Genomic DNA, 24,992 nt, shown 5'->3' on the forward strand with positions numbered 1-24,992 from the left:
TGCACAAAGAGATTTTATTATTTTCACATATGCACATAGGTCAGCACATTGGCAAACACCGCTGTAGGAAGAACAGAAGGCAAGATGATTCTTGTTGGGATGTGAATTAGGATTTCGGCTTTCTTTTTTTATCTGCATTTTGTCTATTAACTTGTATTGTTAAAATACCTCCAGTATCATTGCATTTGAGGGATGGGATGTATCGATAAATCAAATTACAGTGCTGTAACCACTCACTGAACAAGCAATTTGTCTTCTTTCTCCTACAGGAAATGCCAGACTGACAAAAAAAAAAAAACTAACTGTACAGCATTCAATAATATTTCAAAAATGATGAATTACAGTTGATTTCCTCAAAAACTGCTTTATGGTTATTTATTTAAAGAAATAATTAAATATGGCACAGTTTTTTTTTCCCACTGGTACCCACTCCACACGTGCATGGAGCACCGCGGGCGTTTGAAGAGACAAACAGGTCTCTCAAGGGCATCCTATAACCAACAGTCCTTTTTATGGTTCTTTGTTCTCCTCCCCCCTGCTTCACAATTGAACCCCATCAATCTAACCATTTACTTTAATTTTATTTCTCACTCCATTAGTTTCAGGACATAGAGCAGCACTGTGAGAGAAAAGGGTGGAGAAAAAGCACGGTAAGAAAAAAAAGAGAAGAAAGTTTGGCTCCTTGGAGACATAAAATGTAATTTCACAGTCAACTTGCTGCGATGTATTATTTCACAACAATGGGGTGTGGGCCGATATGAGTCCTCCTTGGCACCTGCACAGAACTGTTAGAACAGCACCGATGGCTCTCTGGGGGAGCTCGGTGCTGTGTGTGTCAGCAAAATTATCGGAAGAAAAAGGGGGGAAATACATCAAGCGGATCCTTCCTAACGCTTCAGGTGAGAAACTGGTGAACTACGAAGGTCACAATAGATCGTAAAAATAATTAAAGTCATGTTCTATGTTTATTGTCACGGTCTGACATACTTTACTGCCCCGCAAATGATTTATGTGGATGGATTACGTCTATTAATTTCAAACATTTTTCCTGAATTTGACAGTGACAGGATAATAAAAGCCTCACTTGTTACCATAACATTTAGCCCCCCTAACATCTGGGGTCATCCAGAAGGTACAAAAGTATTACTGTATTTTCCGGACAATAAGGCGCACCTAAAAACCTAAAATTTACTCAAAAGCCGACAGTGCCCCTTATAGTCCGGTGCGCCTTATATATGGACTAAATTCCTAAATTTAAACTGTCCGGAAGCATTGTGTCATGAAATCAATCATAAGTGGCCCGCTGAAGACTATGAATCATAAATCAAAAAGACTATGGATCATTATTTTGTGATTATAAAGTAATTTGTTGCATCTGAAGTTGAAATAAAGATAAAATTGAGATCGATTTGGATTAAAAATCTGACGTGACGCATTAATGGTGCGCCTTATAGAAGGACAAAGTTTTAAAATAGGCCATTCATTGAAGGTGCGCCTTATAGTCTGGAAAATACGGTAATAGAAACATCTTTTGTTTGTGTTTTGGAGGATTTGAAGTTCATTTGTGGGAAAGTGAAGCATGTGAAGCATAACAGCAGGTGTTTTTTAGACATTAAAACGATACTCTATGCGCTCCCTTATTGTTTTCTAAGAAACTGCAACAAAGTGTACGGACCATTTATTCCAGTAGCTGCACAGCTTCGTTGCTCCTACTTAAACCATTACACTGTTATCCTGGAACACGCTAAATCGTATAAAGATGCAGGGTGCTTCATTAGCTGCAGTCTCTTATCATCAACTACTAAGCCAACCAGATGCAAACACCTAACCCATGAATGTACTTCAAATGAGCCAACAAAACCAGTAGAGGATGCTCACCAAGCTGGCCCGCAACCAAAAGCAGATTATTTTATCGTGCAGGCGTTACTCTGGATTCATAAATGCACACGGTGTCTTTTTTCAGAGTTTACTGTTTTTCTGAAATTGCGAGACCAATCCGAGAACTTCATCTGATGCCAAGATGACTTTATTCTGCAAGTAAAGAGCGCTGTTTTTTGACGTCTCATTCAAGAAGTAACGATAGTTCACCATAATCCCGCAGGAGTTGGACACGCCTTTTGGGCTTGTGTCTGCGTGCCAGTTGAGCCGCCACATGGTAGCGCCATTTTGAAGGTGGAAGTTGGCCACTGGGTTAAGTGCATAACCTCGCCTCTTCTCCCCGTAAAGATACCAGGCACAAAGTCGCATCAGGACAGGCTCCAGTAAACGCGAGAGACGTTCGGAGCGCATCCATTCACCGGTGGCTATTAACATGCGAAGGGCATCTATGGCACTAGCGTCTGAGGATAGGTCAGTGAATTGCCTCATTTCCTCCCACTCCTGCTCAGAGAGGAGGTCCGAGGCACGTCCTTCTTTCCGGTACTGGCTCAGGAGGCCTTGAAGCCACAGGGAAAAGCCTGGAATGGGGGATAGGCTGGAAAACTGGGCCATGTGGGGAAACTCACTCTAGAGAGAGAAAAGAAAACAAAGTATGCATAGAACAATTGTGGAAAAAAACAACTCAATGTTTTCAAATGTGTGCATGATCCTGCTGCTGATGGTTACACAAACACACATACAAATCCGCATACACTTCCTCAACGGTCACTTCCACGATTCTCACCTTCAATTTTACTTCAAAAATGCTCCCCCCTTATTTATTTGTACACTATCCAACTCTCACGCTTTGATTTAGCCTTCTTCTAAAACCATCTTGGCAAGCTGGCATCTTGGCAAGTTGATGTAACAGAGGTGAAAAAAGCTTCAGATGAAAGAGCAAGCACCAGACAGCCCCCAGAGAGTTGACTTTGTCGTTGAGCTGTATAACTCTGCTGAGTTAGCCTTCCTTGCTATCATCATCCAGATGGTTGCAGACTTTCTTTTCATATCAGGATCATTCTTCTATTTCTTCCATAGTGTGTGATTCTTGGGAGGGCTGACAATGAAAGATGGCATTGGAAATAATGCTAAAAAAAACCTATAATACAGATAATGTATTTGAAGAAGATCAAAACGCAATTTGAGCAGCAGGATATTTGGGAAAAGTTGTCACGTACGTGCTTAGTTGAAGGCTTTTCCCCACATTGGACCAGCAAAGTTTTGACAGAAGGGGATCGAAATGATTTTAAAAACTTATTTTTTTTTAATAAAATTCACCATTACACTTAATGGAGTTGTCGTAATAAGTGGGAGCCTTGTGATTGTTCCAGAAAGCCAGTCTCCTTTTGGGCTAGTGAAAGACACGGGCACCCAAAGTGATTTTATTTTTATTTAATTTGGTTAATGTTATTTATCTCCCGCATGAGCCACCACCTTTTTGATAGTTTGAAGGCTTCACTGGATGTGCGGATGTGTAAAACTGAAATAACCGGTGACTTGAGCACCACTACTGGTAGTCAAGAGAGACATTTTCAACAGATTAGATTGGTCAATAGAAATAACACCCACCACGTGTAGACTGACCATTTTGAAACAAAACATGGAAATGACCAAATTGTCACTTATGAGGTTTCAGTCCGAGGGCAGCAATATATTATTTTCAAAGAGGAGAAACGTTTTCTGCATGTGCAACTGATAATTATGTGGTACCCCCCCCCCCCCCCCCCCGGACAAGCCTTGGACAAACTGTTTTGTATTGTATTAAAGGGTAAAAAAAAAAAAACTATTTGCGGTGCTTACTCTTCCATGTAAATTAAAATGCCAATAAATAAATTGCAGCAGTCTCCTTGAACTAAAAACTAAAGTGCACTGCAAAGCTGGAAAACAGATTTTATGAGGGTGCATTACAAAGACGCATATTCCCCCCCATTTGTTGGGCATAGTGGCCACTTGAATCTTGATGGTCCATTCAATGCATCTAATCATTTCATAAGAGCTGGCAAGAGTCCGCGGACTTTTCTAGACTTATTAAAAAAGATGGATGGGATTTCATTACAGTGTCAATGTGGTAGTCACTGTTTTGTCTCTCTTCATTCAGCAATCTCAGTTTGTAAACAAATGCTTGAATAGCAGGAGATTAATACTTTATGTAAGAGATTGAAAGAAAGACCATTAAATGTTTGAAGAACAACAAAACTCTTGTCAGGTAATTTTGCACACGAAAAAATATAGCGACATGGGCCGCACCTGAAGGCTACAGACCAAGTAGGTTAGTTCCAGTTTGGCATTGTTGCTTACGTAGTGTATACAAAAGTCGAGAACGGAGAGGAGAGCACAGCTGAATCGTTGCAATCTTTGGGCTTATTTTACTCATGTATGTATAAGAAAACTAACAGAATTTGATTTGATTTTCAGAAAACAAAGCTCTAAAGTCACTGCCAGACCTCCCAGTTTGATACCAATGGTATTACAGTGGCTTGCCTGTTAACGGCAGCTAATGAGTTCATTTGTACCATTCACCAAACTAATACTTTATAAAATTGCAGCTAAACTGCCGTTCCCATCTGGGAATGCATCATTCAGAACTGTGGATGATTAGTTTGGACAGAGCATTGACTTGCAGCATCTAATACCAACTACAAAACTACACCCACCTGCAGTTCCCGCACCACCCGCTTGATGAGATAGTTTCCCAGCTCAACACCTTGTAGACCAGCTTGGGTGGAGGAGATGGAGTAGAAGATTGCTGCATTTACCTTGTTTACATCTTCTTCCAGGTCCAGGGCTGAAAATTCCCGAACAATACTCTAAAAAAAGAGGCCACAGTATGCTGTAAAACTCTGCACGTCACCAAGATGAATTAGAAACACTATAATGTGGTAAAAGAAATACTCATTCTTATGTGTTGCTTTAATACGGTTACAATACCTTAACTAGTATTATAAGAAATTAATTTACAGTATGACAGAAAATGTATGAATCAATTTCCGAGTTAATATGAATTTAATGAATATATATCATGAATTTCCGTTTTCCTTTACAGTGTGAAAATTTGATAGGAATTCTCCAAATCCTTTCCTTCTAACCTGTATGTTGTCTGAGATTTCATCGGTGAGGGCTACATGCAGCACGACCAGAGGCTCCCCGGGCATTGCGGCATGGGTGAAGGCGTAGCAACGACGGTATGGCCCCACTCTGCGTTTCAGATCAGCCCAGTTCCTAACAGGGTGCACCGCCTCATACCTGACAGAAGATTTGTCATTATACTTTTCATTTCTCAAATTGAGTTGCATGATTCAGACATTTGTTTATTATGGACCTCAAAAATGACAAATTGACGAATCACATTTGCTGCCTTACTGGCTGATCTTTTGTAGGATCTCACAGGGTGACTGCCAAGTGATCCGCTCTAGTCGGAGTAGACCGACAGAGAACCACTCAGACAGCAAGCTCTTCAGGGTTCCATTCAGGTCCTAAGAAGGAGGATAGAGAGTCATTCCACACTTGTGTAGTACTTGAGATATCTTCTCAAAATGACTACTGAAAAACAGGACAACCAAAAGAATGACAGCAGAGTCACTTAATACCAGATAAATCACATCCTTGTTGGAGCCGTGTGTTCCCTTCCCTTGATGTATGTTTGCTTTTTGAGTCTTCTCACATGATGAGAAATGGGGTTTCTGAGCTTGTAATATTTACACAGGAGCCTCTTCAATAAGCAACTTGCCATTTGAAAGCAGGACTGATGCCCTTGAAAGATCAGATTTCATTTAAAAGCGCTATCTTGCAAACACACAAACTGCAAAGTTTATGAACCCAGACACTATATAGACAGCTCCATAGGAAGACTACAGGTTTGCGTTTCAGTTGTATCATTAGCAAGCTCCGCTCAGCTTCACTCCTGCTGTGTGTGCTACAATAATATTGTGAACATGAGAGCAAACATAACTGCAGTAAGTTAAAAGGAAGTGTCCATCTAAATGACCAGACCACTGACACCTTTACCCCAGTAGGATGGGTGCACAGATCCATCCCAGGATTCTTTCAGTAGGGGCAAAAAATAGCCAGCCTGACTTTTGTAACCCACACCACCCACTGATGTCACTAACAGTAGACTGAGACAGCGGCAAGATTAATTGGAATGTTAATTACTTGATGACCAATGCAAGTTGGGATTTGTCTAAAAATGGATTTACCCTCTTAAAATCTACAGACGGCACCAAGAGCAAAGCCATTAGCAGTCTAATACAAGTGTGGAAATCGTTTTAAGAGTTACACACAAAAAAAAGCATGGGTATTATTGGGATCCTATTAATCACAAACTTCTTAAGATTAATATAAATGGCCAGATGGCTTGTGCCTAAAGTGTGGCTTTGAACTCTAGATAAACTCGTGGAGGAATTCCATTTAATTATACTACAAGCAAGGGATGAAAATAAGAGCTGTAAAAATATTATATAAAGTTACACTTAAATGTTCACAAAGTTTATGACGTGTAAGAAATACTAGTTCATGAAATTTAAACAACTCAAATAAGGCTGATTTACAAATTATGATGGATAATTTATTTTTATGTAGGCAATCACTTTGTAATTATTGAGTTTGGCTTTGCTGGAGTTATTCTTGCAATTGAACTGAAAACATACCTTTAAATTAATTGGCAATTCAACTACATGACATTTCACTGGGATGAGTTAACAGTAAATGATTCATAGCCTCTAATTACAATAAAAAGGTCTTGAATATTTCTAATAGCGCTATGCAGTTCAAAATCGTGATGTTATGATAAACAACTCAGAAATCAGGGTGTTTTTCATGTGGCAAATTATTTGGGCATGCTTACTTGCAAAAAACAACAACAAAACAACTCCACAGGGAGAATAAAATGTAACTAGGGTAAAGGGCACTGTGGCAGTGCGTTCTGAAATGTGAACCATGTGAGTCGGCCTTGTTTGGGGGGGGTATGACGTCTCTGTGGGTTAACCGCCCACCACCAAAATGTTATCCATGTGGGGATGTCAAACTACATTGGAATACTAAGTTAAAAATCAACTAATAGATAGAGCCTTTGGAGATCTTGCAAACATGCAATTTGTATGTATTGAGTCATGCGAGCTTCCGTAGAATATGTAAACAAACCAATGCTTACCCTTAAGTGAGGGCTCTCGCTACTTTTGGATGAGATAATTTCAAGCACGTCGGCTCTAAGGTCAACCAGAAACTTCACCCCCCCTTCCACCTTGCTTATGTGGTTCAGAAGCTGCTTATATCGGGGTGTCAAGCTATATCGAAGTCTGTCCTCCACCTGCAAAATGGTCGCCAAGTCCCTGAGTTGGGTGTGTAGAAGCTTCCCAGCGAACTCCGAAACGCTTTTATGATCCACTCCAAATTCATGTGAGAGCTTTGCCAGAAAATTTAGTTTTTCTTCCTTGTCAAGACTTGTGTAGAAATGCATGAACTCCAAGCTGTTGGCTTCTGGAGGAGGCGGAGATTTCTCTCTTGTTTCGTATGTCGGTAAAGGTGATACGACTCTTGCCAATATTTCCTCCATACCAGTAACGGCTCTACTTGATGGTGAAGACAACCAACGGCACTTGCCGAAGTCCAACAACCCCAGAGTAGCTTTTCGGACAGCCCAATGTCGCCAACACTTCAGACTGGCACGAAAAGCACACATTGCGGGTTGGGATAGCATTGCTGGGAGGGATCACGGGTTGTTTATGGACCCAAGGCTTGATAACGTAGACCGTAACTGTTTCCGGGTATCTTAAAGTGACAGTGTATCTAATTGTGAGGTTGTTTTCTTTTATGAACGTGCCTCCCTGAAGTGGATCATAAGGGAGGGCGAGGTGACCTATTTTCCATTCACAAACTCTCACCGTGTATTTTGTGACCGGGTAAATAATATTAGCTTGAATTTGTAATTTTATCAATGTGTTTTGTTGAAATCAGTAAATGACAAATCGCCAGCAGAATGGTCCCTTTCCACGGTAACGCCCCTTTCCAAGATCACGCCCTGGTGGTCACGCAGTCTGCTGGGACCCGTCACCCCTCTCTCTTTTTCATCAGCAATATGCCAATCAATGGTGCCTCTAATAAGAAAATGCGATACGTGTATCGATCAAAGCTTTATTATGAACTCATAGTATTGTAGGGATTTATTCTCTCAACTGCCCCATCCATCCATCCATCCATCCATCCATCCATCCATCCATCCATCCATCCATCCATCCATCCATCCATCCATCCATCCATCCATCCATCCATCCATCCATGCCACTTTACAAACTAGTCACTGCTGTATCAGATCAGACGTACTGCGTCACCATCTTAATTAATGTCATGGAACCTGTCATCAGCCAGCCAAATTGAACAATTCTTAACAAGATTTTTTTGTTCACATAAATTGTTATTGTCGAAGGACGTCAGTTTGAATCACTCAGTGAAGTTGGGATCCATATTTTCTTCTCGACCTTTCTTTTTCATGGTCACGGCCCACAGTTTAACTCGCTGGTCGGAGGTCTGAAGACTCCGACTTCCCACTGTCATGGAATGCAGCACTCGTCCCTCGTTTTTTTCATAGTGATTGAATGACGTAAAGTGTTTCTGGCTTTTTATCATATAGGCCTATCTTGTACTCTCGTGTTTTGAAAACGCTGGACGTTTCTTGCCCACAGTTGGGTACATAAAATACTTTTGTACGGATACTGCATCATTTTATTCACTATTACCTGCAGCTTAATGGAATTGCAGCTGGATAGAATTGATGCGTTAATTGGCTAACACCTCGAAGTTTAGCCGAGTGCGACTGAGTGTACTAGCTGGTATGGTAATATCAAGACGTTAATCGTGGCGTTTTCTTGGCCTGTTGATTCATTCTTTCTATCATCTGTCTCTCATAGGAACTTGTGAGGGAAGGGAAGAGATAAGGACGCGAAAGAAGACAGGAAGACCAAACAAAGTTACAAAACTGAACATGAGGCCAAACGGCAATGAGGTTGCTGAAGCTGGGGGCGACACGTGAGTACTCTTGACCACAAATACATGCAATGAAAGACGCTGTATTTTTATGATGCATACATTAACCTCGATGTTTAACAACAACAATAAAAAATAATGGAAGGGAAACTGGACACATCGTAAAAACTGCACATTGGAAAGTGAACAAATACAATTGAGGTAAATATGCAAGGTTCCATGCCATCTGAGTGCATGTTTATGGCGTTCGATTTGTGCCAAAAACTCGAACGTATCGTCATGACGTGTCATTTGACAAAGTACTGTTGCTAATCGTCGTCTGACGATGTCGCCTCACTCGGCTAATGTTAAGAGACTGCGCAATCTGCCTGCACCCTCATTTACACACTGCACAATATCTTTACACTAAAACAAAGAGCTATATATGTGTACATTTGCAGTCTTTGTTACAGTGCACAATTTCTTATTCTTTAATGGAAGCACTAATTTTTCTTGCAATTTTTGGGGGGCTCGCACTCTTCCTTTCTCACTCTTTTTTTTTTTTATATAAATCCTATTTCTGTCTATGTTGGGGGAAACGTCCAAGTTGAATAACTGCATGAGCGGCCAGGACCGCATAAACTAATATTTAAAATTTATTCAAGTATAAATTAAGTTAGTGTTAGAGTACAGTTGCAGTGGGACATTTCCTCAGGGAGTGTCCCTCCGCGCACTGCGAAAGGTAAGACGTGGCACCTAGTGTAACAGCACATAGCAAAAGCACTTGCAATGGCATTGTCTGGTGACACTTAACGGCAGCACTTAAGGCAGTGGTGCTTAACCTTGTCGGAGGTACCGAACCCCACCAGTTTCATATGCGCGTTCACCGAACCCCTCTTTAGTGAAAGATTCACCCCAAAAAATCTAATTCAAGACATTGATGTTTTTTACTGGTGCACAAAATGAGCCGTGCATGATCGTCATCTTGTTCAAAGAAAAACAACAACACAATGCATGAACTCAACGAATTACATACCTGCAAATCAGTGTGCCTCTGCAAGACTAGTTCCGATATGCGTTATCACAAATTTACATGATAGATCACGTGTGTTCGGACCTCCCCATTGGAGGCTCTGCCGAACCCCTGAGACCGACTTACCGAACCCCTAGGGTTCGATCAAACCCAGGTTAAGAGCCACTGACTTAAGCATAGGGAGAAAACAGGTAAAATCGCAGAGTGAGATGACAGAGTAGTACAACCAGAGAATCACATTGCGTGTGCGGGCTGAGAGGCTGAATAAAGACTTGTGGAATAATATTGACTGATGTTAAATGATATCCAGTACAATGACTGAGAATGACCTGAGCATGTTGAATTGTTCTAATTTCTCCCCAAATATTTTTTGCTGGTCATTTTCATTGAGAAAATGTTTGTTTTTTTATGCTTTTTGGTAAGTGTGAACAGGTTGAAAGGACAATATGAAGTGTGACAGAAAGATTTGAATAGGTCAAAAAAATGTAGAATTGATAGGTGTAACACCCAATAAATCATAAACATTTAATATTTTTGTTGGTATTTTTGAATTTTTGAATTCTGATTTTTTGGTGTGTGAAAAATTTACTCCATGAGGGCATGCATTTGTTGAAATTCAAATGATGATAATCGGTCAAAAATGTAGACTTAGAGGAATAAAATCCAATGTATAATAATAATAAAGTGAATGGTGTAGAATAACATGTGATAGATTCATATAACAGATTTTTATTGTATGGACTACAACCTTTTGAATTTTTCTTTTCTCAAAAGAATACAATAAAGGCGCCGGGGTCATAATTACAACCCGGTGTCTTGTTTCTCAAGCGTGAAAAGGTTAGACAGAGAAGAAACATGCAAGAGCTCCGTGAAGAACCTCTTGCATGCTGCTTGACTAATTTGTGGCATTTTACTGCATTGTCTGGCTAGAATATCAACCAGGTCAAGATACAAGCCTAACAACTGCTTTGGCTTTTTTTGTAAAGCACAAAGAGTCATTAAAGGGACCAATACGTCAACTTAAAGCAAGTCTTTAATCAGATGCTTCAGTTCCAACTACTTGTTTTTCATACTCTTGGATTCTCATCTCTTAAATGTCTCCTCTTTTTCGTATGACCTGCAGTGCAAAGTCAACCAAATCTACAGAGAAAACTCCTAATGGAAAAATCAAGAAGGTAAAATCACCATTGCTCTCTACTGTGGAACTCAAGGATTCTTTTTCATCATTATGAGGAAGCATGCTTATCAACCTCAATGAACATTCAAAGTTAAACAGCTACGTTTTTCTTAGAGGTACAAGTGTGTGCACTAGCGCTGATGCTTTTTGACGTCCACTTAATTTTCTTTGTAATTACTAGACTACATTTACACTAACCAGCTGCAATATTAAGTAGATCTACACAAGCCAATGCATTCTAATACAATCATTGAATTGCATTGCTCTCAAAGACAGCCTTGCCCTATACTGTTACTGACAAGGACTTGTCCCCATGGGTAGCTGTGGCTGAGAAGAAATCCCAAATTTAATTTTTCCAGACCAGCAAAAGGATAGACAGGGATAAACTAATGAGTCTCACTTGTCTCAACCTATTCATGTCTGAGTTGCCCTTTAGAAAAATACCCAGATTAGCATACATCCCATGTCAATCAGCTCATGTAGCAAGTGTGTTTCATCGGTCCGCTGAGCTTTGATTTGTCTCCCTGCAGATAAAAGCGCCAAAAACTGAGAAGCTGGAATCACCAAGCAATTTCAGGTAGAAATGAAATTTTAACGCCAGGCCCAGATAATATCTGACAAGCCATGCTGAAATGATTGAACCTAAAATCTTCCCCCCCCCCCCCCCCCCATTCCTGGTTCATTTCTTTCATTTTGATATTCAATGATATTCAAACAACTTGCACAAAATTCATCCACATTTTATAGCGTTTTCCCACGGAAATAATTATACCTGTATTAAGAATGACATTTCAAAGACAGAATCGACTTCTAAAACATTATTCGTATTTGTGGCTTCACATGGTTCTGTCCAATGGTTTGGGTAACAATTGAGCGAGTTCACACAGGGGGTAAATTATGGTTGCAATGATTCGGTAATAAACGTACATTTGGGTAGAAAACAAGAAAATGTGGGTATTGTCACAATACAAAATTTTTTACTTCTCTACTCTTCCTGCATATAGTACCTTGATGCTGAGACGGAAATGATGCTATGGCAAAAACCTAATAGTACAATTGAAACACACTCGTTTTCGCTCCCATTTTTTTGTGCACTGGACGAAAGAAATTCCAACATACCCAAAAGGCCATTCCCTTTAAATATTCTTTACACATCTGCCTAAATGTGTTTGTGATCATTTCCCCTTTGTCTAGAATCAGACTCTAAATGGATGGTGTTTGTGTGCATGCATGTTTGTAGTAGTCGTGAGCCAGATGATGGTAATTTCACTACAAAGAAGAAAGGAGTGAAAAGAAGAAGAACCAAGGATGAACCTGCAGATGTTCCCACCAGTGAAGCACTAAAGTAAGTCAGTGTTAGCAATCTAAGGTGTTGAGTATCCTATAAAAGAAAGCACTGACTAAGACAGACTTGCCAAGAATTTAAGTTTTTTTTCTAATAAAGTACAGTGTCATGGCAATTGGTCTATAAAATGGAACTACGTGTGTCACCTTTCTATTGGAATATTAACGAATGCTGCACTACATTTAGGATAACATTTGACACCACTGTTGGGAGAATTTTCATTTTTGTGCTACAGTAGGATTGTAATGGTATAAGTGGAAAAATAAAAAACTAAATGGATTGCAACGGAGAGTGGGGTTATACGGAGCTTTGTGAGCTGTGCTTTCTTCCAGTGATGCAATCTCTTAACTGTTGCAGTGTTTCTCAGTTGAGTCCTGGGAATGAAAGCAGGTTTATGGCAAGGATGTTTTTTGACAGGATTCAAGACCATTCAACCTAAGCAAGCCAAATTGTATACAGGACATTGTCGATTGTTTGTTTGTTTTTTCCCCTTACAGGAATTCCTTCTCGACTAAAAGATGTCTGCTGAATTGCACTGCCTCATTGTAAAATCATTTGATATTCTGTTTGCGTAGAAACGGCGGCAAACATAGAAAACGGCATCATTCAGAGGAAGAAAGCGATGGAGAACCTCTGAAAAAGCATGCTAAGAAAAAAACTAAAACGGTAAACCTGTCTCCTCGGCTTGATCTGTCATCAACAATAATGTGCGAGTTATAAGATTGGTCAATGCTGGAACGTATTGAATTCACCTTTTGAATGTACTTTTGCGTACAGGATGTGAAGATAGAGGAAGGAGAGCAGCCGATTTCCAAAAAGTCTAAGAAGACAAAGGAGGAGATTAAAGAAGCAAGAGAATTGAAGATTCGACAGAAGGAAGAGGAGGAACAGAAGCGCTGGCGATGGTTTGGAGATGCTGCTTTTCAACTTTTCAACCTTTCCTCATATTTCTCTTGCTCTTGGGCTCGCTTTCTCTCCCTCACACATGCGCACACACACTTGGGCAATTAGAATTGTCAAATATATCCTCATATCACATCCGTCAGGTGGGAAGAAGAGAAGTATGAAGCTGGGGTAAAATGGAGGTTTCTGGAACACAAAGGGCCCTATTTTCCGCCTGACTACCAGCCCCTACCAGACAACGTTCACTTCTACTACAAAGGTAAACGATCTGCCCAAGAGAATGTGCAAACATTTACCCAAGAAGAATCTCTCTCCTAAAAGTAATCAAACATTATTGAAAAAAAACATAGGCTTCCAATGTGTAACATTGCTGTTTTGTTCAGTCTGTTCAAACAATGTCTTCAGGAAATGTTTCAGTCATCCGCATTGACCCTCAATCAGATAATCTTGTGATCTTTTCTTTACCATTTGCATAATATACAGTTCCGTTCGGCCACCCTGATTTCGTTCACTTTTCTCTACCTCATAAGCTCGCTTACACTGTATATATTGACTTTTGGAGAAATGTTGAGAATTTTTCAAACTAAACCACCATATGACAAATGTGTAAGAAGTTGCATCACTGTCAAGACAAAAACAATGATTGATTGTACTAAAGGCCTGTTACACAAAGGGTGTAAGGGGGAAAAATGATTATTTTTAAGATGAGTCAATTGAATTGTTCCACTTCAAAGTATATAGATGTGTATTGGTTTGTGTTTTTGCTGAAGAACAATATCTTAAAAGAAATGCTACATTTGACCCCACTACTGCTACCCTACCATTAAATAGAAACAAATCATCTTGCTTTGTTTTGTTTGTGTTTGTGCGCAGGGGATCCAGTGAAGCTGAGCCTGGCAGCTGAGGAGGTGGCTGTGTTTTTTGCTCAGATGTTAGATCATGAATACACCACAAAAAAGGTTTTTCGGGAGAACTTCTTCAAATCTTGGAGACGGGTAAATATAAACTTGGGATTAAACATGAATTCTCCACAATATGAACAACCCCAATAGTATATTTTGTACTGCTATCTTGTAATTCTTATATTTGATTGAGTCTAAATGTTCTTGAATCTAGTTTTATCTCCCCTTTCAAGATGCTTAAAGATACACTTAGGAATTATAAAAACTTGAAATGTGCATGACACTCCATATATGTTGAATTTCCCTATATCTGGTGAATCAATTTTACTGCGTCGTTCTAAAGAAATTGTGTCCTTCTAAATTCTACACACAACACCCCATAATAGAAACAGAAAAACATTTTGAAATTCATAAAACTTTACTGAGAATAAAAAGGTAATCACCTGGTACAGACATTTGCCTTTGTCAATCTATTATTCCTGCACATATAACAGCGATGACATTTTGGAAAAATATGTCTCAAGCTTTGGAAAAGCCTAATTGGTGGATTTCTGCAGAAATGGCTCTTATTCTGGTTAGTTCTTGGTTTCTACAGAGAAACGCTGCCTAGAGCCTTGACAGACTGACCAAATGATGGAGGCCACTGTGGTCAATGGGAAGTTCAAAACAACCGAAATCTTTCTCAACCCTTATCCAAACGACTAACTCAAGACAATCTTGTCTCGAAAGTCAAGGCTTCAACTTCATGTTTAGTTTGTGCAGTGACGTTTAATATGCACTGTCAATTTGATTACTCTTTATTAACCGGTGTCCGCCAATCCAAACAAAAAAGTTCATTTCCCTTCTCTGATCTGAGAACTCCAATTACGCTTGTAGAAACAGCTCGAGGAATATGAATGGATATGAGTGAGCTCTGTGAGAACTGTTTTCTTCTACCGAAAATAGAGTTTTTAAGATTTCAAGAAAACGTTTCATGTTTGCATTATTGGGTGGGGTTTGGAATTTTAATGGAGAAACTAATGCATTCATTCATTTTAGATCAAGGCTGTAAACGTACAAAATGGAAACACACCGAATACTTTTAAGATGTACAGTTCTTTTCCCATGTCTGGTGACATGGATCTTGCTAGTACTATTTAACTGCCTTACTGGTTACATTGACAAATGTTGATAATACCTGCATGTTTTCCAGGTTTGCGTAAAATGTGACGTATGTTTTCTAAATATTGAAATGATGTGCAAGTAAGACTACCACCATTGACACTGCTGTCAGTCAGAGGTGTCTTTTGTGGAGGGGAAATGATGCGCCAAGCTTGGGGGCATATCATGCAGAATTAATTTTGCACTGCTTAGTGCTCAATGCACTTGAAAATATAATTTGTAGCAATGCATTGATATGCTAATCCATACAAGTAGCTTCTCTGCATATGAACAAATCCAATTAAACTGTTATATTAGAGGCGGAAAAAACTCTTCTCGCTCCACTGCCCTCAGTGCCCACCTCCTGTCGTTTGTCAGTCATGCTTAGATACGCTGACTGACTGGATGTCCATACAGCCACCGTGTTTTTCCAAGCGTACACTGTTAAGTATGTTACTCGACACTTGAGGTTTTGCATTTTTAAACTCTTTTGACCTAGAGACTGCATTGGTGGAAATTGATGACAAAGATGATCAACTCATTAAAGTCCTCTTCAATGTTTGTCACTAGTTTGGGCCAAGCCATTTGCTATACAGTAGTTGCTGTATACTTTCCCACCTTATATGATACATAAATCTCCTTCCATATAATCTAGTTGGTACAGCACAAACCGTTAACAAGTGCAGGTTGAAAAATAAGTGATTTGTTTTGGTAGCTTGGTTCTATCTTCTCCTTAGGCATTAATGGTATGTCCTGGTGTAAGATGGTTCATTAGGTTGCAATTGCGTGACTAACATGGAAAAGCACTTGATGCTTTTGACTTAATACATTTTTTGTCTTTTAATTTCTCTACAAAGAAAAAGATCAAGTCAAAAATGTACTTTAATGTGTAACGTACATGTTCTATGCTGTCGACTGAAAATGACATCACTATTACTCAGGGCTGAGGTAACAACCAACTATGGTGTTTTTTAGATATGTGGACAGAGTCCAGTTTTATATATTTTTTTGGGTTTCACATTTTGGTCCCACACGTTGCCATGACATTTTTTCAACCTTAACATCTTAGATAATCAAGTGTCCACCGAAAGCAAGCGTTTATTGATGCCAAGTTACAGCAGTCTTTTTTAAGAGTAAAATCTTTTGTGCAAAAAGCTCAGCTCAACTGCCTAACATGCAGATACGCCAAACTGCATCTTCTTTCATATGTCACATTACAGTGTCACAAATGCTGCATGTTGGTCAAAGATGGCTCTAGACACAGTTCCAATGTAATTGTTTTTGTGTTGAAATGATAATGACAACAAATCAATAAACCAGAGAGGGCCATGCAACAATAATGTCGTGTCAAACCTTTTTGCACTCAATCGTGTTTATTTTCCCCCATGCCCTTGTAACAGACTTGTCTGTAACAAACCTTTCACTTGTTATAGGAGATGACGCATGAGGAGCAGTTGTTGATTCAAGACCTTGACAAATGTGATTTTGGAGAGATTCATGCAATGCATAAAGCCAAGGTAGAGGAAAAGCGAAACTTAAGCAAGGAGGAAAAACTGGTAAGATTACGTTCTAATATGTGTGAGCATCGAGTGGACTTGTCGGTATTAAGTGTCTATGCCATAGTTTCTATCATTTGGCATTTGGGTGTGTGTCGTGCAGGTTTTGAAAGAGGCCAATCAGAAGATATTGGAGGAGTTTGGCTACTGTACGCTAGACCACCACAGAGAGCGAATTGGCAACTTTAAGATTGAACCTCCAGGGCTGTTCAGAGGTAGAGGCGAGCATCCCAAACAAGGCAAGCTGAAGAAAAGGATCCAGCCTGAAGATGTCATAATCAACTGCAGCAGGTGAGCGAGAGGCCAAGTTTGTCCATGTGTGATATTAATTTGACGTAAATGTGAAGAACGACTTGCCAAAAAGCTTAGTGATTGAAGTCGACGCCCAAATTGAAAATCCGAGTATCAGTCATCTATCAGTTTTGATCGGATTTAGCGATAACCCGAGCAGTCCCACTCCCTTCTGAAAATCAAGCTCTTTTCTAAATCTACTAACACAAAGAGGTGAAGTATGATCATTTCTGGCAGATTTGGAAAGATAAAGCATGTATATCTGAGAGGTTGCTTCCAAAACATTACGCTTGGTGTACTTTGTGATTCTTTTTTGCTCCGTTTGCCTCAGAGAATCCTGCATCCCTGTACCTCCTGCCGGCCATCACTGGAAGGAAGTCCGCCATGACAACACTGTGACATGGTTGGCCAGTTGGACAGAAAACATCCAGGGGAGCATTAAATATGTCATGCTGAATGCCAACTCCAAACTCAAAGTCAGTCTGGGAAAATCTTGTTTTGGTGTAACAGACATGAACAACACGCATTATGTTCTAAGACTTAGACTCAACTTTATTTATCCCTTAGAAGTACTGCCTCGAGAAATTCCGATTCCAGTAGCAAATACAGAAAAACAGAACAAAACAATAGTGCACATGTAATAAAGAGTCAATCAAGCATTGAGTAATAAAGTACTGTAGATTTTGTTAGTAAATGAACTGTTTGCAGTAGTTTCTTTGATTTGTTTAGATTGCTGTTTGTCCTTTTGACTCTTTACCAACATTGGTTGTCTCCACTTTTGCGTTACTTTCTTGGATTGCAGGGTGAAAAGGACTGGGAGAAATATGAGGTTGCTCGCAAACTGAAGCAGCATGTGGATGGCATCCGTGAACAGTACCTTATTGATATGAAGTCCAAAGAGATGCGTATTCGACAGAGAGCTGTGGCCCTCTACTTCATTGACAAGGTCTGATTATGTATAAATCAATTAATGCAAATACCAAGTTTTCCATTATTACACACCGTTAAGATGAACTTATCACACGGGTCCTTCTTAACACTCGGGTCTAATTGGAAGACACATGAGCAAATGGAAAAATCCATCTCTGTGTGTCTGGATAACTTTTCTGCCTTCTCACGTACAATACAATGCATTTTGCAAGGACAATAATTGATTGGATGTAAACTTTCTTTCCTCCTGTGTTTCCATCTCCTACTTTTTCCTTATTGGCTTTTTGGAAGTTTTGTTTCCTGCCCACAGGGTGCAGTTTAGGCAATTTGTACATACTACTGCTGTATTTACAATTGCCATATCAAAGATAATAAATATTTTGGCATTTCCAAATGCTTTATATTTTGGACAGGTAAGGAGTGTAAACCTCAAATAGTGTGTTGGTCTTGTAAATGTGTTAAAGGGGAAGTCAAGTCACAAATTTTCTTGACAATAGAATGTGCTGTGCGCCCCCCACTAGTCTAAAAAAAGCATTCTGATGAACATTTCTTCAGTGGAATATGAACTAACCTGTTTTGACCTAATTACGACGCCCATGGGGACAAGCGGTACGGATAATGGATGGATGAATGGAGGGGAAAAAAAATCAAACTGCCTAAGGGCTCATGTAGTGACCCATCATGGCGGACCTGTTTTCTGGGTTTGGTCATGTGACATTCGCAAGCCTTTCGACCCTCTGTCGATTTCAGTTGACAGCGAGTCACAAAATGGCCACCCCACTAAAGAGAAGAAGAAAAAGTATGACTTGATTTCCCCGTAAAGCTCTGCATGTTGTTGGTTTTACTGCTTGTTCTGAAATTTTGTACTGAAGATGAAAGCATCCCTACTGTGGATTTGATATTGATCTCTTCATCTTTTGACCTGGAAAAGCTGGCGCTGAGAGCTGGTAATGAAAAGGAGGAGGGAGAGACGGCAGACACAGTGGGCTGCTGTTCACTACGTGTTGAGCACATCACACTCCATAAGCAGCTGGATGGCAACGAATGTGTAGTGGAATTTGATTTCCTGGGTAAAGATTCCATTCGCTATTACAACAAGGTCCCAGTCATCAGTAAGGTAAAGGAACAAAAGTCTTCTTCACTCGTGTATACATACAATACATACACATGTGTACACGCACTCACGCACATGCAAACTTTTTGATTTGTGACCATGCAAAGAACAGTGTGAAGAAAAAAGAGTTATTGTCTTGGTGTTCACAAGCATCTTGCAACTTTTGCTTGCCTGCAGTTTTTGTCTGATGAAAAGCACATCTCTGTTTTTCAGAAATTTGTGAGGGTTGTATTTTGTATGCTTGGCAATCTGATATTTCTTTTACTGTATCTGTTTTTTCTGTGCGCGTGAAATGAAACGAGCGTGTACAAAAGCAATATACTCGACAGGATGACTTGGTTTCCTGCCAAATAGCGAACCTCATTCTCAGGAAATGGGAGATTGCTAAATGTCACTGAATTTTAAACATTTCTATTTGTGAAACCAGTGAGTCAGGAATGCACAGGATGGTATTCCTCTGGTATGCCTTATCTATGCATTTAAAATTGAAGGGTAATGTCATGCAGCAGAAGCTGGGAGCTCAGATGACCCTGCGTTTTAATTTGTGAGGTTGTCTTGGCACGCAAGCTGCAAATTGGAGAATCGTATCATTATGCAACTGTGAACATAAACATTTTGTTTAAACAACTGTTTTTCCTTTGCCAGGCATTTAAGAATCTCAAGATTTTCATGGAAAACAAGGACCCTGGCGATGAGCTCTTTGACCGCCTCACTGTGAGTGTCCCGAGTTTCCTTTCTGTCCCTCTTTCTCTCAAGTTTTTGTAATTTATAGAACAACTTTAATTGAAAGCACTCAAGACTCCATTGAATTGAAAATACGATTATTTGAGATTTTTATATATATATATATATATATATATATATATATATATATATATATATATATATATATTCCTTTATATTCCATTCAAAAAAAAAAGGAATATATATATATATATATATATATATATATATATATAATTTCTTAATATAAATATCCCTTTTCAGTCTGTCATAGAGTTGCAGGCAACAAATTCCAACGGTTCCTTCACCGTTAGGACACAGAGCTTGTCAATGTTAGTCATTTGTCATATAAAAACATAACCCAGGCTAACAGATTGTCTTGACTGCGAGGCCAGGAGTCTCCCCCTTAGTATTAATTCTTGTAGTGCAGTAATGCTGACAACCTGCTGACAGGTGACCCTGTGTTAAGTGCTTGGACGGTTGCGGAGCACATTAGTTTCTGTAGCGTAACAGAGCCGGAGGTGAGAGCAGATACAACAGTTGAGTTGACATTTTGTAGCAAAATACGTAGTTAAATGAAGCTGAAAGAAAATCAATTAGATAAGCTCAAGAGCGTCTGCCAGCCCGCTACCTCTATCTTGTGGCAAAGGGAAAAGACGAGACAGGATTAGATAGGGGACAATTGGCAGCAAAAGTGCACTGCTTATGTTGTGTAGCCTTCGGCCTGTTCGAAAATGTCAAGTTGTGTTAGAGGTGGCAAAGTAATGGCTGCTTTGGGCAGATTGTTTGATTGACATGCCGAAAGGTAAGGTCACGCAAAAAGCGGAAGGTGGACAGTGAGGGGAGTGGAGGAGTAAGAAATGTTATATGATGGCCGGACTAAAAGAGGAATGAGAGAAGGGATGTCGAAGGGTCAAGAGCAGCCCAAAATCCCATTGACTGTTTATTACTCTAAGTCGTAACAGTGACTAGATTGGGGTTAGTATGGTAAGATTACTCTCAACTGCATGTAAACATGAAATGCAACTGCTGCTAGAATTTCCCTTTACTTCAATCTATGGCCACGTTACCAACATAAGTATATTGATAGGGGTTTGTGCCGATTTCGAAAATGCTTCCATCAAGCTGATCTGAAACTCTTCACACTCTTATGAGGGACGCTGGCGTGCTTATGCAGTCTTTGACTTTCACCACCAGCCCAAATGTGTAGTTTGAGTTCCAATTGACGCGCACACACACACGTCAAACAACTCAAAATGACTACGCTGACTTAAATCAAGATGTTTGCTTTGACCTATGTCTATAGTGGCCGTCATTAAATATCTCCCATTACTTTATATGCAATAAGGATGGATTTGCCAGCAGCACGTTAGAGATTCTCAAAACCTTCATTAGCATGGCCAATGATGAGTTGGCTCCCTCATTAGTAAGGTAGAAGCTGCAGTAGCCGTGTGCCGGTCGGTGTCCTTCATCATGTGAATGCACATGTAAACATACATGTCACAGGCAAGGTCGATTTAATAGGCTCACATTCATCCAAAAGTGTGGCCTCAGAAAGCCGGGTGCTGGACCCGCTTTGATTAAACCAAGCTTCATCATTATTGCAATCTTAATCTGAATAATTTATTCTTTTGCCAGACCTGTAATGACCCACCCACAAGTGAATGTTAGCACGGGGGCATTGCAGCCTTTCATCCCTGCTGCGGTGTTGAGGCTCCAGCCAATGGCTGGCTGCTGCCTACAACACGTCAAACTTGTTATGATACCACCACACTGCCAGAGGGTGGAAGATCTTCTGAACTTTTTAAAAATGAAATACTATGACTGGGTACAGAATAGACGTGGGTTCTAAATACCACAGTGCCACCCAGTGGTAGTAAAGAGATATTCCATTTGTATAATGACCGTGTACGTACCTTTTAGTCAAATGGGGTATTTAATCTGTCTCTCTGTTCTGTTTTGTTTCTCCCCGTGACAGACCACCATGTTAAATAAGCATCTGAGTTCCCTCATGCCAGGTCTGACTGCAAAGGTTTTCAGGACATACAATGCCTCGACCACTCTGCAGCAGCAACTGAAAGAACTCACAAATGGTAATCAAAGATGTTCTAAACACACATAAACCTAACCAATATATCTGGTTTTCCCTGAGTTGGTACCAGCACCCTGTTGGTACATTTTGTGTTAATTATTCACAAATGGCATGCTTATTACATATTGCTTAAAAGTCACAAATACATTACAAACAAAATACAATTTTATTCATACGCTGGTTTCAATTTAAATTCAAATGTGATCATGGATACGCATTTACCTACTAGTCCATGTGACAGTTTATATTCTAAAGAACACTGATGTCACTCCGCCTTTCCATTTTGACAGGTTGACCTTCACAGTTAACCATTCAGATACTTATTAGCGGGTTGAATCCTTTTGCGTGATATATAGCCTCCCACTTTATACTTTGACCTAAGTCATAGTTTCCTCAAGATGGGCTATCTGTAATCTTACTTAAGTACGGCTACTCTACCCACCACGGTAGAAGAGATCTAGTCGATTTTAGTACCGTGAAATTCTGAATGCTTGTATGATTTTTGTGAGCAGATAGTTGAGCTGGCGGTAATTAAACCAGCAGTCCCCCCAATTAGATTGCAGTGAATGACAGTGATACTCATCACAATTGTCTAAATGCAAATTATTATTCCGTCACCCTCCACAGACTCGATGGTCAATGATGCAGAGAAACTTCTCGGCTACAACAGAGCGAACAGAGCGGTTGCAATCCTCTGTAACCATCAGCGGGCGCCGCCAAAGACCTTTGAACAGTCTATGGCGAACCTTCAGGCCAAGGTACGATTTTTTGTACAAGTGTAGTAGTTTATGGCATATTTATAGGGTGGAGGCAACATTTTCTGTTACCGTTGTTACTGTACAATTCATTGTCACGAGTGGCATTTCACTATATATATTCTTTTTTATTTTAATTTTCAGACAGGTGTCAACTTTTTTTTTTTTTGTTAAAGGAATAGAATTACTGCAGATTTAAATTGGCAGTATATGAATTGTCACAAAAATACATTTCAAATGCAAACAGAGGACCTTGTGGCATGTGAAGCATAGAGGGTGACACAAGAGTGGGTTTTCATTTGCGCCCCACTCCCAATACAAAAAATCATGTCCTGTCCTGGTGGAAAAAGACTCCTGCCCCATGTTCTATTTTGGAGGTCAGCTACATAAAAAATAAATCATTCATTCTCCGAGCCCCCCGCCCCTACTGGATAATCCTGCTCCCTCGAAATGTTCATTCTGTACGGTCCAGATCCCTGTATTAAAGGGAAAGGTGACTCCCGCGTTGTGGGAATCCCTCAGGATTTCCCAAAAATGTCAGCCTCTAGCAAAGCTTCTGGCTGCATCATAATGACAACACTCCTGCTCACAAGGCCCTGAGCATCTCACAGTTCCTGGCTGAGAACGTCGCTGAAGCAAACTACCTACTCACCTGACTTGGCTCCATGGGATTGTTAGACTCCGAGTTCAGAGCAGTTTGGATTTGAAATGTGACTTTTGTGACACCGGTTCTGGAACTTTGCTGACCCATTGTGTATCACAACTGTCTTTCAGATTACTGCAAGAAAAGAGCAACTGGCACATGCCAAGACGGAGCTGGAGCAAGCTAAGAAGGACGCAAAGGTTAAACGCAGCTCAGACCCCAAGCTGGAGATGTATGTATTGCACTTAAAAAGAGACCGCTTTACTGGGTTACAGGACAGGTTTAAGAAAATTAAGAGGAGTTTTTTTTGTGACTACTGAAGCAGGAATATATGAGGGTCCAGTATATTTTAGTACTTCATATCACCTCGTTGAGTTTTTCATTGCCATAATCAGCCAACTTGGCCTGCTGCCCGTCGTTCAGTAGCTCATTAACAAAACTTTCGTGATAATTATTGTAAGATTTTTCTGATCAGCGGTAGAATTCCTGAAAATGAAGTATTATTGTGATTTGTTTCTGATCCATAATACTCAGACTGGTGGAGAAGAAGAAAGCAGCTGTGAAGCGTTGTTCGGAGAGTCTTTTGAAGCTGGAAGTCCAGGCCACCGATCGAGAGGAGAACAAGCAGATTGCACTGGGTACCTCCAAGCTTAACTATCTGGATCCACGCATCAGTGTGGCCTGGTGAGTGGATAAGGCAACCAGTCAAATTGATAGCGAGATGGCAAAATTACATTGGGACACCTTACAATCGACAAACAGTGCCTGCAAGAGCCAATTATTGAAAGAGCCAAAGTTATAACTGTTATGTGACGATTTTTATTATTGCTCATTTGTTATTTCACCTTAAACTGGCAATGATTATAGTCAATGTATCCAGTCAAACATCTGAACTAGTAAATAGCAGTTGTTAATGGGGCAGAAAAAGCGTGTCCTAGCTGTAAATGAATAGGATAAACTGATTTAATTGTATAACACACCATGTCAAGTTGCTTCTATTACGCTTCTGTGAAGCGATTATTGAAGGATGGCAGTAATGAATGCTTTTCAGATTGTCTAGATTTTTGAGGCAAAGGCATGTTGCACTTCAAACTCAATTTGTTCATATATAATTTTGCTGAAAGTAATCTGACTATGTATTTTTTGTACTTGTTTCAGGTGCAAAAAAATGGGGGTGCCAATTGAAAAAATCTACAATAAGACCCAGAGGGACAAGTTTGCCTGGGCAATTGACATGACAGAGACAAACTTTGAGTTCTGAATATTTACTTGGACAGTTTTATTTGCGCAAATGCAATTAAGGGACCTCTGTCGTTAACATTCAGTAGTTTAACGTTACATTCATAATGTTCTCTGGCTGTTTTTGTTTTCTCTCCATGCAGTGTTGTGACATGACCAATGACTGCTTGATGTTTTGACAGGTTTGCTTTGTTTGGCACTTTATTCATTAGATTACTGTAGTGTTATGTTTGTACAGTTTTGTTTGCATTCATCTGAATAAAGGTTCCTATTGT

The 24,992-nt window shown here is 39.9% G+C and overlaps 2 protein-coding genes across 3 annotated transcripts; one reads left to right on the top strand and one right to left on the bottom strand.

Annotated features, from left to right (window-relative positions):
* Positions 1–7,676, bottom strand: mlycd (malonyl-CoA decarboxylase). 2 transcript variants are annotated; one of them, XM_061283443.1, is made up of 5 exons: positions 7,223–7,676; positions 5,278–5,390; positions 5,004–5,160; positions 4,572–4,724; positions 1–2,505 (listed from the first exon to the last, which is right to left on the bottom strand). In XM_061283443.1, exons 1-5 carry the CDS (start codon positions 7,610–7,612, stop codon positions 1,960–1,962), a joined length of 1,359 nt encoding a protein of 452 aa, XP_061139427.1. In that variant the 5' UTR covers positions 7,613–7,676; the 3' UTR covers positions 1–1,959. The 2 variants fall into 2 exon arrangements, with proteins under 2 accessions (XP_061139427.1, XP_061139426.1); XM_061283442.1 differs by having other exon boundaries at positions 7,067–7,675.
* Positions 7,677–8,518: 842 nt separating this feature from the next.
* On the top strand, positions 8,519–24,985 carry zgc:173742 (DNA topoisomerase I, mitochondrial). The gene is made up of 20 exons (XM_061282571.1): positions 8,519–8,741; positions 8,820–8,937; positions 11,031–11,082; positions 11,615–11,661; positions 12,325–12,429; positions 13,005–13,095; positions 13,207–13,334; positions 13,476–13,591; positions 14,206–14,327; positions 16,808–16,930; positions 17,034–17,221; positions 17,553–17,697; positions 18,024–18,167; positions 19,083–19,268; positions 19,911–19,979; positions 21,967–22,081; positions 22,708–22,838; positions 23,610–23,710; positions 24,013–24,162; positions 24,637–24,985. The coding sequence occupies exons 2-20, from the start codon at positions 8,894–8,896 to the stop codon at positions 24,737–24,739; spliced, it is 2,160 nt and encodes a 719-aa protein (XP_061138555.1). The 5' UTR covers positions 8,519–8,741; positions 8,820–8,893; the 3' UTR covers positions 24,740–24,985.
* Positions 24,986–24,992: the final 7 nt, after the last annotated feature.

The sequence above is a fragment of the Syngnathus typhle genome, linkage group LG7 (assembly GCF_033458585.1).
Source record: "Syngnathus typhle isolate RoL2023-S1 ecotype Sweden linkage group LG7, RoL_Styp_1.0, whole genome shotgun sequence".
In the NCBI taxonomy this organism is placed as follows: Eukaryota; Metazoa; Chordata; class Actinopteri; order Syngnathiformes; family Syngnathidae; genus Syngnathus; species Syngnathus typhle.